This window comes from Lithobates pipiens, unplaced genomic scaffold, assembly GCF_037356315.1.
Source record: "Lithobates pipiens isolate NorthernLeopardFrog02 unplaced genomic scaffold, aLitPip1_a1.2 Scaffold_8, whole genome shotgun sequence".
Lineage (NCBI taxonomy): Eukaryota > Metazoa > Chordata > Amphibia > Anura > Ranidae > Lithobates > Lithobates pipiens.
Genome location: NW_027507903.1, coordinates 193,584,291 through 193,596,880, shown reverse-complemented (window position 1 = coordinate 193,596,880; position 12,590 = coordinate 193,584,291). Strand labels below are relative to the sequence as shown.

General features: G+C 45.0%; 1 protein-coding gene across 1 annotated transcript in view; it reads right to left on the bottom strand.

Annotated features, from left to right (window-relative positions):
* MOV10L1 (Mov10 like RNA helicase 1) overlaps positions 1-12,590 on the bottom strand; it is a 301,052-nt gene that overhangs the window by 46,706 nt on the left and 241,756 nt on the right. Inside the window, exons 18-19 of the mRNA XM_077473981.1 lie at positions 3,260-3,381; positions 2,404-2,503 (exon numbers count right to left, since the gene is read on the bottom strand). Of these exons, the coding sequence (XP_077330107.1) occupies positions 2,404-2,503; positions 3,260-3,381 (222 nt within the window). The remainder of the gene's footprint in view (positions 1-2,403; positions 2,504-3,259; positions 3,382-12,590) is intronic.

Below are 12,590 nucleotides of genomic sequence, written 5' to 3'. Positions count from 1 at the left end.
TTAGATGGACTTGACTATCAAATTTAAGCTGAACTTCAGATAGCATTTTAGAAGCAGTTATAGCAAACTATGGTAACTATGTAACTGGTCTCAGCTGGCAAATGGCTCACCCTAAACCGATTATATTATAAAACATAAGAAAAAGGAATCCAAGTGCTCACTGTGTTATAAATTGCTCACGCTGTTAATTAAAAAAACGTATGAGATTCCTCGTCTTGTTAACACCAAGTAAAAGCACAGTCAACAAGCGGCGGAAGAGATACAGGGTCCGTTCGGATAGTCACGGGTGACATCTAAAGAATGTGGCCCCCCCTTCAGTTTTATATGATTTACGACCTACGGGACTTCGTCAGCGGGGTGGAGCCATGGCACCCGACATTTAAGGGACTCAATGCACATGCAAATGCACATGCTCAGGGACTTTGAGCATGTGCATTTCAATAAAAAAGCCCCCAGAGAACAGAATGCTAAATTAAAGAGAAAGTCAACTCTTCCACTCTGATGCTTCTTTTCATTTAGTCCATTATAATAAGTCATTATCACACTATAACCACTGTAATCCAGCCCAAATCACATATTACTTACTGTTTAAAGTAACTTGAAAAAAACTTGTTTCCAGGGGTTAGGTAGCACCATCTTAAGTATTGTTTTTTGAGTCCACAGTGGAGTGTATTTCCGCCCTTACATTGAGCACTTCCTGTACTGTTAACCAAGCCTCCTTCTCAATCCAACGTTTCTATGGCAACCATGCTTCCCTGTTCATAGCTTACTTGTTTATTTCATAGTATTTACTTGTGCCGATGTCTAATGTTTCCCTTTGTCAGACTTATTACCTTCAGCTGATAAGACTGCAGTAATGGCTAAGTTTAGACTGTATGTCATGTCACATGATCACATGGTGTGTAGGAGGAAGCTCTGAGTGATTAGAGTTCAGTGTTGTGCCGTAGATAACAGATATATAAGACATAGAGAGTGTGCCTTAAATCAGGGGAGATCTGGGCATGCTCAGTAACTTAATTCTAAAGAACAAGGATTACAACAATACTAAGTAAGGAGATATCTACAAGCAGTGTTCATTAGGGTTTTTTATGCTGATTTACATGGGACAAAGTTGTGGGGGAGGGTTTACAACCACTTTAAACACACTAAAACAACAGGGAAATAGAAGTTTCCTGTCAAATGTTAAAAAGGAGGGTCAGGTAAGGCTGTAAAATACAGACCTGCCACCATAATAATTTAATAAAAAATAAATAAATTATATCATAAAGACCCGCGGTTTTTATATACTAAATAATTACCTGTTTGAAATAAAACAGTTAAGATCAAATTTAACATTTAATCCAAAAGGTAGAGAGTACTTTGGTTTCATAAAGTCAAAAAGATTCTCTCTTGCTTAGTTGTCTGATGAAATTCCCCCCTCTCCAAAGTTTATTCACTTTTTATAGCCCCCAAAATTTGAAGCATCTAGGGTCCCTATTATGACACGTCCAAAAGCGTTTGGGCACGCTATAAGCCTTTTTGAATATTATTTGCATGTTCCCCTACACGTACACCGAATGACCGAGAGGTCCTACTGATATATTGAAAACCACAGTCATTCAAGCATGTAAACCAACCTTGAGTGCCACATGTCATTAAATCTTTTATCTTGTAAGTTTTATGGGTAACTGAGAATGAAAACGCTTTACGTTTTTTATTATAATGGCATTACGTGGCTTGGGGGGGGGGGGGGGGGCGGGAGAGACCAACATTCTTTAACGTCACCCGCGGCTATCCGAACAAACCTTGCATCTCTTCAGCCGCTTGTCGGCTGTGCTTTTACTTGCTGATAACAAGACGAGGATTCTCATACGTTTTTTTCATTAAAACGTGAGCAATTTATAACGTAGTGAGCATTTGGATTCCTTTTTCTTATGCATTATAATACCATTGGATTTCGGTGAGCCACTTACCAGCTGAGACCAGTTGTCATCTGCTTAAATTCAATTTCCTGTGTTAATGGGAAAAAGGAAAAGTTAGGCCTTCTGTGGTACAGGGGTCAACTCTTTGAGGTGAGTGAAGCAATCCACATGTTGGTGGTGGGAATATTCAAAAAATTTACTTTTTATTCCTGCACCATTGGAAATTTGTCATCAAAATTTATATATTTATTATATATATATATTCTGTGGGTCTGTCTCTGACTGTGGACTTTTATATGCTGATCATTTATTGCGCTGCATTGTTTATTTTATTACTGGCTGAATCACCAGGTGAAAATAAAGGAAAAAAGCCTAAGAAAAGGAATGCAGCCTCTACATTTAAGAACTGAAAAGCTACAATTTAATACATTTTTGTTTTTAGGTTTAATGCAGCTTTAAATACTTTCTATAAACAGTAAAAAGGAAAAAAATGCTGAAGTACCTGTCCAGTTACTTCAGATACTAGACCCAAAGGTATGAGGCACTCGGGCTCACTAGCCTGCCCAGCTTCATCAACAAATACGTGAGTAAAGTGTCCGACCCTGGAAAAAGTCAAAGTCAATACCAGTTTGGATTCCTTATTTTGTTTTCACGTCTGATTTTTTACTGAGTGTATCACATTACTGTTATTTTACAAGTTGAAAGATGGCATATTCATGGGCTTTAATCCTAAAATTCCAAAAGTACTAGACTGAACTTCAGAGATAAGTGAGGGAAGTCACTATTGCACATACTCTGATGCAAAAAGTCTGTGCTGTACTACAATTACATACCTGCATAATGTTTGATATAACATGTCCAAGTCTTCCTTGCTCCTACCTAACTTTATAGGCCATCGTTAAGTAGCATTTAACATGTGTCTTGTAAGACTATAGAAACGTGCATTTTAGTTTTTTAAAAATCTTTCAACTGAAAAATGTTTTGACATTCATGGGGAAGAAGCCTTTGAGGTACAGTGCCTAAGCAATAAGCTATTCTAAGAAGCAAGACATTCAGTACGATAGCCAACTCAAAGATCTACAAGCATATTAACATTTACTATTTTAGTGCATTCAGAAATGTCTAAATGTACTTGTGTCACCTTACTTAGTAATAGCAAAATATGGAGACTATATTCTACAATATTCATGCTATATCATCACACAGCAGCATACAATGCAACACTAGTTTACATACAAATCTGCAGATTATCAAGGTAGAATATGGTAAAAATAACAATGTAAGGTTTAGGCCAACATTAAGGTTAATTTTTTTTTAAACCTTCAAAACAGGAACTACAGGATCAACATGTAACCAACCTTAAACCAATCTGATAAAACATTCCAGAACTACTGCATGTGGAGATTATAATCCGAAAGCGAGAAGCCTTTTCAATATTTTCCCCCGATCCACAGTATGGCTTTACCAAGTCATGTATAGTCTAGGAACAGAAATGTAAGGTTTTGTACTTACTGATAAAAATAGGATTTTTTCATCATACTTACCTGTAAAATCCTTTTCTTCGAGTACAGCATGGGAAAAAGATTCAGGCCAATTAATATTCATTACCTATGGGACATCCCAGAGAAATAGCCTCGAGGAGAAGGAGACACCTTGCCAAACAATAGCCATCAGAACTTATACAGCAGTACGCAGTACACTGCTGCCAAAAGCCGAAGCCTCGGTTGCTCGAACATCCACTTGATAAAATTGTGTGAATGTATGCACTGAAGACCAGGTAGCAGTTTATAATTCTGAGCCACAGATACCTGATGGTGAAAAGCCCAGGAGGTTCCTACACCCCTGGTAGAATGGGCTCTCACCCTAAAGAGAGGAGCTTTACGTTTCAGGCGGTAGGCTTGAATGATCAAAAGGAGTCTGATCCTCAGATCTCTGCAGTTCTAGACAAATAAACCTCGACTGCCCGGACAACGTCCAATAAGTGCAGTTGTCTCTCTTCTGCCGAATGAGGCTAAGAGAAAAAAAAAGAAGGCAACATAATGTCCTGATTTAAATGGAAGGTTTGATACCACTTTTGGCAAAAAGGATGGAACGCGACCCTGTCATGGTGAAGGATCAAGTATGATTCCCTGCACGAAAGCGCCGTCAACACCCTTCTAGCCAATGTGATGGCCATCAGGAAAGCTAGATTGCATAACAGTAAGTCTAATGGAATTTCCTTGATAGGTTCAAATAGTTGTTTCTGTAACAGACAACACCAAGTTGAAGTCCCAAGGACACATAGGTGACTTAATGGGGGGGAAGCAAGCGAGTTACCCCCTGCATAAAGGTTTGGATCAGTGAATGGTAGGCTAAAGGCCCTTGGAAGAATATTGATAGGGCCGAAACTTGACCTTCGATTGTACACAAAGCGAATTTGATTTCCACAACCGACTGTAGAAAAGAGAATTCTCCCAATCGTGTATTTCTGAGGATGATATTTTCTGGCTTCACACCAAGCAATACAAGTCTTCCAGACCTTATGATAAATTTTCCCTGCGACAGCTTTTCTAGCATTCACTAGGGTAGACACTCCTGGTCCCGAGATGCCAAGGTCCTTCAGCACCCTGGCTTTAATAGCCATGCCATCAAAATTTAGAGACTGTAAATTGGGGTGGAATACAGGACCTTGAGACAGAAGATGGGGGTGACATGGAAGCGCCCATGGCCCGTCTATTTTCAGTCTTACAATCTCCGGGAACCAGGGCCTTTTGGGCCAGGCTGGTGCCACCAGAATGACTGGAACCCTCTTTCCGAATCCTGCATAACATGTGGAAGGAGAGGGATCGGAGGAAAAGCATAAAACCAGGGAGTACTGGCTCCCTGGAACTATTGGAGCATCTGTTCCGATTGCCAGAGGATCCCTTGTTCAGGACACAAATTGCTGTAGCTCATTGAACCTGGATGCCAATAGGTCGACCTCTGGCCATTCCGAACGCTGGCAAATTTGCCGGAACACTCTTGGGTGTAGGGACCCTTCCCCCGAGCAGATCTGCCCGGCGGCTGAGATAATATGCCTTCTAGTTCTCTACTCCCGGGATATGGACTGCCAATATAAATCAACACATGTCCCTCTGCCCAGACTAGTATGTGGTTCACCTACTTCAGAGCTGAACGACTCCTGGTATTGCCTTGGTGGCTTATATAGGGCAGTGCAGTGGCATTGTTGGACTGAACGCTGATAGGGCAGTCCTGAAACTCCACCATCAAGAACTGTATGGCCAGACGTACTGCCCGTAATTTCAGGACATTGATGGGCAGTATCTGTTCTGTCCCTGACAATTTTCCCTGAGCTGTGAGCCCTTCTAGGGTCGCTCCCCAGCCTGAGAGAATGACATCTGACATCTGTAGTTAGTACTCTCCAAGTTAATGGGAGAAAAGATTTTTCCTTTCGCAGGTTTTGATCCCGCAACGAGTTTAGACTTAAGTGTGCCTGAGGAGATAAGCACATTGGATAATCCAGGGCTTGTCCTCTTCTGTTCCAGGCCAATAAGACGTCTTGTTGTAAAGGCCTGGAATAGAACTGGGCATAGGGCACTGCCTCGGAGGAGGATACCATCCTCCCTAGAAGACTCATACAGAGCTTAATGGAGGGCTGTCTGCTGCCCCTTATCTGACACACCTGAACCTTCAGGGCACAGATCCTTACAGGTGGCAAGAATACTGTTGCTTGAACTATATCTAGGATCACACCTAAATACTTTAGACTTTGAGCTGATTTCAAGGCTGACTTTTCGGTATTTATGATCCAGCCTAAGCTTTTCAAATATCGCACTGTCCATATTTTGCTCTGTTCTAGAGCTTGTAATGAGTGATCTCTGTGCAGAAGGTCATCCAGATACCCGAGCACTAGGATCCCTTGGGCCCTTAAAAGACCCAGTACTGGTGCTAGCACTTTTGTAAACCCCCCGGGAGCTGTAGAAAGCCTGAAGGGTAAAGCCACAAACTGAAAATGACGTTCCTCTACTGCAAAACGTAGGAACCTCTGATGGGGATAAGTATGTGTAAATATGCGTCTTTTATAAATCAATGGAGGCTAGAAAGTCTCCCCTCTGGAGTGAAGCTACTACTGAGCAGACAGACTCCACCCGAAAGGACTGTATCAGTATATACTTGTTCAGGGATCTTGAGTCCAAAATGGACCTCGTATTCCCATTTGGTTTCTGAACCGTAAACAAGTTTAAGAAATCCTGTGCCCCTTTCGGATACCAGAACCTCTACAATCACTCCTTTATGCACTAGATGTAGTGCATGAAGCAATACGTTTCTTTTTGGAGGATCCGAGGGAATGCTGGATCTTAAAAACCTCTGAGGGGGAACCACCCACAACTCCAGCTTGTAACCACGAGATATAATTGAGGTGACCCCCTCGTCCTGAATTATTGTTCTCCAAATGTCCACAAAGTGCAGCAGCTTTCCTCTCACTCAATAAAGTGGGGGCGTCCCCTCAAAAAGGAGGGCTTGGTGCTGGGTTTAGAAAAATGTTGGACACAGGGCTTCTTCTGGCCCTGGGGCTTGCCCCTGGCCCTAGTGCCCTGTTGGTGGTGGAACTGCCTTGACGCTGAGACACTGGAGGAAGCAGTCTCTGAGGTTTTAAACAAGGGACATCTGGTGTTTTTCTTCACAGGAAATCTTTTGGATATATTTGTCCAAATGATCACCAAATAAATGTTCCTAATGAAAAGGGAAACCTGACAACCTTTTACAAGGAAGCTTGGCTGACTAGTTCTTAAGCCACAAGAGTCTGCATATATGCACAGACGAGAGAGACAAAAACGAGAAACCTGCTGTATTGAAGGCGTCAATAGCAAAACACAGAGCTTGAGAAATATTTGTCGTACTTTCAGGCAGATCATCTTCCTGGTTAGGTCTATCAGACCGTTTGACCTGATCCTTTACAGACTGGCAGATACCAATTGCTGAAATAGCTGGCTGAATAGCTGAACTGGCCAAAGAAAAGGAAGCCTTTAATAAGGTCTTTCAAACCCTGTGTGTTATCCACCAGACAAGTTAAGTTCTTGTTTAAGGTAGAGACTGCTGCATCTACTGCTGTCATGCTCCATTTTTAAATTAACTTTTCATCCATGGGATATAAAAAAGGAAAACCTCTTGGAGGAACAAAAATACTGCCAGGATGTTCCCAATCGGCATACACCACCTGTTTCAACAGGGGGTGTAGAGGGAAAGCCTGTGCAGCCTGACGAGGCCTCAGGGATCCCAAAGAGGTCCAGGGGGGCTTAGTCACCTCTGCAAGAGTCAACTTAAAGGCAGAACAAACCATTTTGATCGCAGTCAGGATAAAAAGCCTTAGCGACTGCGCGGCAGACAGCAACTGGATATCTTCTTGTCCAGATTGCTCGGCTGCAGACTCATCTGCTGGGCCTTTCACAGAACCCTGAGCTTTAAGCTCTTTCCATCCTCAAACCATTCCTGCTCCAGACTAGGAGACTCCAGGGGGGTGGGGGGGCATCTGTCACGCTTCTTGCTACCCTGCGGGATGGAGGCAATCATGCCAGCAATCCTGTGCTCTAACCCGGCTAGGGTAGAGGACAGTTCATTCTTGGCAATAAAGGGTGAAGCAGCAGTGCTGACTATACGTACAATATCAGATAGGCGCAGCGGCTCAGATTTCCCAGAAGCCTCTGGTCTTTCAGGGGATACAACACTAGGGATACGACTAGGTTCATCAGGAACTACTGACATAGGTGTGCCCTTTCCCTGTAGTGTTAGTTTGGCTCCTCTTTTTTGAAGACATTTACCAGCCACAAAAAGAGTACTTGGGTGTAGTATTAAAACACCTCAGAAGGCAGACCCTTTAATAAGGCTCGCCAAACCCCTATGTAACAATTCTGCTAAGCACCTTTAGCCTGCCAAGCAACACTTGGTAACTCACGTCGCCTTGGGTAAGGAATAATGAACCCCTGCAAGTGTCTGTTCAGAGCCTTCTCTGTGTCCTACAGCTGCCTTCTGGAAGCAATGCATGCTTGGCCTACATAGCTTAAATAAGCTGGGTGTGCGCCAGAACATTCTGTGTGTGGTTCCCGGCGAATGGGCGTGTCTGTATTCGCGCATAACGTGAATCCTCGTGTGCCCAGATAAAGTATGTGCGGCGAAACCGCGTGTGCCATGGCTGTCAAACAAGCTGCTATGTCCAGCGGTGCTTTTGCGAATGCACATGCACCATGGTCACCAAAACAACAACTGCTGAGCACAGGGGCACTCTGGTGAACGCACATGCGCCATGGTGAACCAAGGTGAAATGGGGCACCATCGTGCGCTATCATACAGGTAACAAACAGCCAGACACAAGCAAAAAAAGGTACACTTTGCAAACATCCACAGCTAGCCCAAAACACCCCCATATGGTCACTGCACACAGGTGTCCAGCCTCTAGCTAGCTTGACTGATTGTTACAATCACTGAGGCACTCCACAATAATAAGTAAAGGGGTTTGTTTCACTTACCCATCCAGGTGCAGGGTAGCTTGGAAACTAAGAGCCCAAACTTCACCCATCATGACGGGTTCCTGTCACTTGAGGACCTTAAAGAACTGGGTACCCTTTTCATGTTTAGGGTCCACTCCCTTGGACCTGTACAGCCTCCTGCAGGAATGCCTTAGCGCTGTGGTGTCCAGGTTCCACTTTGCAGGGTCCATCGCCCAGAGGCCGCTTTACATGCAAAACTTCGCAAGATCTTAAGTCTTCTTTGCAAGGCTCGGGTACCATTTATCTAAGCATATAAAGTTTGTGTCAAATGGATTCAATTGGTCAATCCCTTGACTAATTTAAGAACCATTTGTGGGACTAGAGACCCGGAGCTCAGAGAGGTCAAACAAACCGTGCCATCCACCTTGCAGACACTGGTACAAAACTGAAGTGCTTCCTGTGTGGGAGGGGGTATATAGGGGATCACTTCCTGTCTGAAGACCTTTGGTCTACCAGTGTCCATTCACCTGGAGATGGGAGTATAGCCCAGTAGGTAGTGGAAATTAGCCTGAATCTGTGTCCCATGATGTATGAAAAAGAATAAGATTTCACTAAAAAGGGATGCGAGTTGCTAAGAAATGCAGCATTTGTAGCATTAACAGTTTATCATCTGAATACAAATGAGTTCTCAAATGTTCACTGTAATGTAAAATAGTAACAGCAATTTAAACATCTGGGTTATGAATTGGCTCTTACTAGGCCAACATCTGCAAAATATATATTATAGTCAACGGCTCAACAAACACACAAGGAACACAGAAAAAGCAATCTGGGCTAAAAAAAAAAAAAATTCTTACCACATCAGAAGGAAATCAGTACAGCCTGGTCATTGAATAAAAATAAACAATAAAAAGGTTTTTCCAGGAGGCCCATATAGTTGAAAAACATTCATGCAAAAAACCTTTAACGCACTGAAGCCAATGATGGTAATTTAAGGCCTAAGTATACGTAAGGGTGATTAGGCGGGAGCAGAGGATCAGCCCAATCATGTGATTGTTCTGTTGTCAAGGAGGAGAAGAAAATGGGATTTTTGTACTCGCCGTAAAATCTTTTTCCCTGAAGTTCATTGACAGACACAGCTCCTTTAATCCTTGACCTTAGGGTTATCACGCCACTTCAGGAGAGGACTAGGAAGAACATGTAAAAACAGCAAGACTGCACAGCCCCGCCAGGGGGCGGTCCCTCTGGCTATAACCCCTCCCCCTGCTTCCTGCAGCTCAGTTCGACAAAAAATCAGTACAAACAAATAGGAGGGGTGGGTGCTGTGTCCGTACATGAATTTCAGAGAAAAGGATTTTATGGCGTGTAAATGGAAACTGAATAAGTGTGGATGCCACCCCATCTGCTCACATGTGAAGATGTAAGCCTTCCATGTACGATGGTAAATCCTCAGCATATTGGAAATTACCGAGTCTGACAGACCTCGGTCTTATAGCACTTGGTTTTCAACAGCCATGCCGTTAAAACCAGCTACGGTAAAGCAGGATGAAGTAATCGGATCTTGCGCTAGGTCTGCTCGCAGCGGTAGCCACCAAGGAACATTCGCCACCAGTCTTGCTAGTTCGGCGTACCAAGGACGCCGAGGCCAATCTGGGGCAATCCAAATTACTGGAATCCCCTTGGCCTCAACTCTGCGCAGCTTGAGTGGGAGGAAGGCATAAATCAGACAATTATGCCCCTATGGAGCCACCAATGCGTCGGACGCATCCGCCCAGGGGTCTCTTGCACTGGACAAAAACCTCTGCACCTTCTGATTAAGCTGAGGGGCCAAGAGGTCCACATCTGGTGTGCCCCACCTTAGGCAAAGGAGCCTGAATACCTCTGGATGCAATGACCATTCCCCTGGGTCCAGCATCTGAGGTAGTACGCCTGCCAGTTTTCTACGCCAGGGATATATGTGTCCTACAGGGCTGGCACGTGTCGGTCTGCCCATTGGAGGACGTGAGCGACCACCCGTGCTGCAGCTGAGCTCCTTGTTCCTCCTTGATGGCTGACGTATGCCATTGCCGTGGTGTTGTCCGACTGGATCCTGATCGGATGCTCTTGTAGCCTCATTGAACATGTGGAGAGGCAAAGTCTGATCGCCCGAAGCTCAAGCACATTGATCAGCAGTTGGGATTCTTCCCGTGACCAAAGGCCCTGGGCCGACTGTACTCCCAGCACTCCCCCAACCGGTCAGGCTGGCGTCCGTTGTGATCACCATCCAATGGAGAGGAAGGAACGATCTCCCGGAGTGAAGGGCTGGAGACCTCAGCCACCAGAGAAGGGAATCCCTGACTAACTGGCTCACCTGAATTTGACAATCCAGGGATAATGGAGATTTGTTCCATTTTTACAAAATCTCCTTCTGCAAGACTCCAGTGTGAAATTGAGCGTACAGTACTGCCTCGAAAGTGGCTACCATGAGGCCCAGAACACTTATGCAGAAGCGCAGCAACAACCACCTGCGGTTCACCGCAGCTTGAAGAGTCTTCAGCTTGTCTGAAGGGAGAAAAACTCTTGCTTCTCAGGAGTCCAACAGCAAGCCCAGGTACTCCAGGCATTGAATCCGGACTAACACTGACTTTTTTAGGTTCAGCACCCAACCAAACTCTCGGAGAGTGCATGGTGATCGCTACTCTCAGGAGGAGGTCGTCTAGGTAACCCACGATTGCGAATCCCACATTGCCTTAACAGCGCCAGAACTGGAGCTAACACTTTGGTAAAGACTCGGGAGAGCCACAAACTGATAGCGCTCTTCCCTGACTGCAAATCGCAGAAACCTCCGATGCCTGAGGCATATGGGTACATGTAAATACACGTCCTGGATATCCAGGAATGCCAGGAAGTCCCCATTTTGGAGTGCAGCGATCACAGAGCGATCTGATTCCATCCAGAACCTTTGCACTTTCACAAAGCTGTTGAAGGCCTTCAAGTCCAGGATTAGACGTACCCCTTCCTTTTTGGGGACTACAAACAGATTGGAGTAGAATTCCTAAAACTTTTCCAGCGTTTGTATAGGTACTATAACCCCGCGCAGTAGCAGGTCCCGTAATGCCCCGGACAGGGCTTCCCAACGAGCTGGAAGTAGAGGTAGGTTGGAGGGAAAAAATCTGTTTGGTGGACAAGAAAAACTCTTATCCCGATGAAATCAGTTTGCAAACCCACTGGTCAGACAGTAGAGAGGTCCACCGGGTTGCAAACTCCCGAAGGCAACCCTCCCACCTGAGAGTTGGGCAGGGGTAAACCTTCATGCGGTAACATTTTTGTTCGCAGACTTGTTTGGCTTGCGAATCCAGGGACGCTTTTGTCCTTCAGCAGGCACCTTGTCGGACTGGGAACGCTTACCTGCCGATCTGGGTGGGCGAAAAAGCAGTTTCTGAGTCAAAAGAGGGCCCTGCCTATGGTGTGGCGCCTTATCGTTCCTGAACTGTGGGAGCAAAGTGCTCTTCCCACCGGTAACATTTTTAATAATGTCATCCAATGAAGCTCCAAAAAGCCTCTCACCTTGTAAGGGCAAATCCACCAGAGCTTTTTTTTTTAGATGCTTGGTCCGCAGAACAGCATTTCAGGCACCGTAACACTGCTGATACAGAGGCTCTAGAGAGCAGGGGGACTGTATCCAGGGCCGCATCACAGACATACTTAAGGCCATGCACTAACTGGTCTGCCAGCTCTACGCAGACCGGGGGAGACTGTTGCTTCTCCAATTCACAGTGCAACAGCTTTGTCCATTCAGCAAGCGTCTGTGACACCAAGGCTGTGGCCAGCACAGGTCGTAAAGCTGACCCCACTACCGTAAACATGGACCGGCCACTGCTTCGGCCCTCCTGTCGGCAGGATCCTTGAAGGCAGGAGTCCCTTCTACCGGACTCGTGGTTACTTTACTTAACCTGGATACCGGGGGATCAAAGACCAGAAGAGATGTCCATTTTTTCAGGCGGCTCTCCTCAAAGGGGTAACGCCATTCTTCTTCTTGGGACTGAAAAGGCCCGCTGCGGACTTTCCCATTGCATGTAGATAAACTTGTCAAAATAAGTCAAATACGGCAACACCTTAGGCGTGCGTGCAGGTTTGCGGGACCCAAAAAGAAACTGCCACCTCAGCAGAGGTTCCTGTTGCATCCTGTATTTTCAGGGTATCCCGCACCACAGTGATAAGTGCTCCTACTAGCGCTTTTTCCTGC